We start from the raw sequence: 3,406 nt of genomic DNA, 5'->3' as shown, positions 1-3,406 counted from the left end.
ATGTGCATCTCGTTCGGTATACATTATACAGACAAAATCCGTATCCTTTATTTAATATTAATAAAAATTAATATAATTTTTTATTATTAATAAATCAATGCGTTATCACTTGTATCTCCTTGATTTTTTGCATCAAAGCTCGACTATTTTCTTAACGCCCAACATCAAATGAGATATCTACAGTGCTCTTTCGCAAACAAGTAATACTATCTTTTTTATTTTTTTATATTTTATAGTTTTTCTATTGTTTAGGTGTATTTTAGCTGCACGTTTTATAATCGCATTTTACTTTCATTTTTTATGCTACAAGTATCGTTCTAATGTTACTACATTTTTTTAATTGCTGGATTTCATCAGTTGCATCTAATAAAATACATATGCGGAAACTGAATTAAGGGGAAGCTGGAGTTGCTAGTGAACTATTTTTTCACTATAGCGATGGTAATTGCAGTTTCGAAAATTCTCTTTGTTGCTTGTGCAGAATAAAAAATCCTTTTCCACAAATAAAGTATAGATAGAAAGAAAGTCCGCTCTGCAGGACTTTATATTCAAAATGGAAGAAAGTTAGAAAAGACAAATGCAAGTTTTTAACTTTTTTCCATTTTGAATATAAAGTCCTGTAGAGCGGACTTTCTTTCTATCTATACTTCATTCGTGGAAAAGGATTTTTTATTCTGCACAAGCAATAAAGAGAATCTTCGAAACTGCAATTACCATCGCTATAGTGAGAAAATAGTTCATTAGCAGCTCCAGCATCCCCTTAACGACAGTTTCGGGCATCCCAGCTAGCAGATGCTAGTTATCATGCTTTTTACGATCGTTTGTGATGATTGTTCGTTCAGTCGCCGAGAGGGAGCGCGAGCGGTTAGTGAGCGGTTCAAAAAAGCACGGGACAACAATACGCGCGTCGAGTGCGACGAGAATTGTCGGGATGGTGAAGTTGCGGTGCGGATATACTCGGAATTAGGTGAGTACGTTGTCGAGCACTCTTCACGTCGCGATATCGTTATCGAGGGAGCATGAGAACGGGACGATCACTCGCTTCCCCCTTGCGTATTTTGAGCTCGCATCTCCTTTTCCTACGATCGTCCCCGGGAAACACTCTGCTGCTGGTTGCAAGAACCGTTCTGCATGAACCACCAGGTGTCTCTTCGGCAATTTTCACCTGCTGATCTCGCACGGATCTTGAACGAGATCAAACCGTCGAGAAATGATCGTCCTCCCCCGACGATCGACATTCGTCGCGTCGCGTCCCGATATCGGCAGGTCATCATAACCTCTCTATCGCGTACGAAACGTGTATGATCTTTCCGTGATACATGCACGTACATACACGTGCGTATGCAACACTGTTTCGTTGTCGTCTTTCTTCGTCGTCCTCGCTGTCCTCGTGCCGTCGACACCACAGGTATATACGTAAGTATATGTAAATTCACGCATGCACACACGCGCGCGCGCGCGCGCGCGCGACACACGTGAGAAAGGAACGAGCAATCGCTTCGCTTGATTGTTGTTTTCGGTGCCGAGCGATCCGTTGAAATTTTGCACTTGTTCTCGTTCTCGAAACATTCGAGCATTAATCTTTCTTGGCCGCGTTTTCTTACACTTTGCTTAATATTTTAAATAAAAGTATGACGTTAGGTCTCGCTAATAGAAGGAGGAAAACGAAAAAGCTACAAAGTGATGCAAAATTGTGATTTGAAGACGGCTTTCTACGATTGTGATTGGCTTCACTGATTTTAAAGTGATTAAAGATAGTTTTATTGTTTTGTCGCCGAAAGAATTATCGGAGTTTTATACTTAATTTTATAAATCTAGCAGTGCAAAACGAGCGTTATAAGAAACATAAACATACCATTGAGAAAATTTATTGTGAGCATTTAAAGAAATACAAAGAAGCTTTTTATATTTATATTTTCAATATATCCGAGAATATATCGTTTTCTTTTTACAATTTTAAAGCCCTCTTTTTACAATTGTACATGATTTTCGTTCGCAAGTTTTTGCTATCCTTTGCATAATTTAAAGATTCTTTTCTCTGGAAAGTTTCTTCAATTTTTGCGAGATTTTTCTTCTTTCTGTGTGACATACAATCTTCAAAATTTTTCAATGTATCTCGTGTTTGATATTGTTATATTTATGAGCCAGCGCTGCGCTTGTACGGTTAATAATGCGCCAGCTTTTTCTCTTCTAATAGCGAAACGTGTCGTTTCTGTGCTCACGTACGATATTTTCTAATAATTATTAGAAAAATTAATAAAATGCCGAATTTAACATACATTAATGTATGTTAAATTCGGCATTGTTGCATACTGTTCCACGATATCCCCAATTTTGGATCTGGCATTTGATAATTGTTCCACCTACACGCTCTAACATTTGATAATTGTTCCATCTACACAAAGGCTCTCGATCAGAGATGTTGCTATTAAATCTTTAGTCGCCATTGGCGAATGTTGCATATTGAACGGTGTGTTATCGCACCGCGCGAACTTAAAATTGCACGCAACGTCACGAACGCCGATAAAGTAGGATTGTTGATCGTATTAATTACTAAAAACCCCTTACACAATTTTCTGTAAAACAGAAGCTGCATGGGTTTTTACGACAATTTCTATGCAAAATTTAATGAATCCGATCGAGAGAAAGATTTCTCCCTCCTGTTAGCCTCCCTCCTACCCTGCCTCACCGTCTACGCGCGTCACCGAATTTACACTCTGGTTTTATCCCTTCTCTCGTCCCCTCTCCTCTCCACCAGCTACCCTACCATGATCCAACCTCTATTGATTGCTCTACCGCACTACTGCCCTACTTTTATGGTTTTACCCCTCCAACGTCCATCCCAGCCGCTACCCTCCCTCTGCGACGTCACATATCACGGCCATAGACACGTAAGGGGTGTAGAACGCGTTCTCTCCCTCGAGAAAGTACTGCTCTTGCAGGTGCACAGGAGGTACAGGAAGTGCAATATCGGTTGGCTTCCGGAGGAGGGGGAGCCACCCAAATCTCGGGGGTGCGGTCTCTCAGCGGATTAGATCGCCGTATTTTCCACACGCGTTTAGTATCGAATACGGCTATTCGATCTCTGTGTTGATGTTAAAAAGAGAGAAAGAGAAAGTTAGAGAGAGAGATCACGAAACCAATTCGAGAGAGTAAGCTTAAAATCACAAGCGGATTAAAGCCCCGAAACCAGTAGATTTAGAATTGTTCTTAAATGAGCGCGAAAGTGTGCTCAAAAAGTGTGATTTGACCGCATCTATTTTTCTATATTTTTTTTAAAGTCGCTGCAACAAAGTCATGAGAACTATTTTACTTCAAGAATATTATTTATAATCTCCGTTAAACTATATTTCGCGTTGGAACTCGCTTATTTTTAATCGTCCGTGCTCCAAATTACTCCGAAATC

The 3,406-nt window shown here is 39.8% G+C and overlaps 1 protein-coding gene across 6 annotated transcripts in view; it reads left to right on the top strand.

The window, feature by feature from the left end:
- Nucleotides 1-777: 777 nt before the first annotated feature.
- LOC105279564 (cAMP-regulated phosphoprotein 21) overlaps nt 778-3,406 on the top strand; it is a 30,541-nt gene continuing 27,912 nt past the window's right edge. For 3 of the 6 annotated variants that reach the window (XR_003407037.1, XM_026972732.1, XM_026972733.1), the window contains exon 1: nt 778-967. Coding sequence is in view for 4 of the 6 variants with exons in the window: in XM_026972732.1 (XP_026828533.1) it covers nt 793-967 (175 nt within the window). In the remaining 2 variants the exon portion in view is untranslated. The other 3 variants (XM_026972742.1, XM_026972736.1, XM_026972739.1) reach the window with 3 other exon arrangements.

Source organism: Ooceraea biroi, chromosome 9 (assembly GCF_003672135.1).
Source record: "Ooceraea biroi isolate clonal line C1 chromosome 9, Obir_v5.4, whole genome shotgun sequence".
Lineage (NCBI taxonomy): Eukaryota > Metazoa > Arthropoda > Insecta > Hymenoptera > Formicidae > Ooceraea > Ooceraea biroi.
The sequence above is the reverse complement of the archived record's forward strand: the minus strand, read 5'-3'. Positions and strand labels throughout refer to the sequence as shown.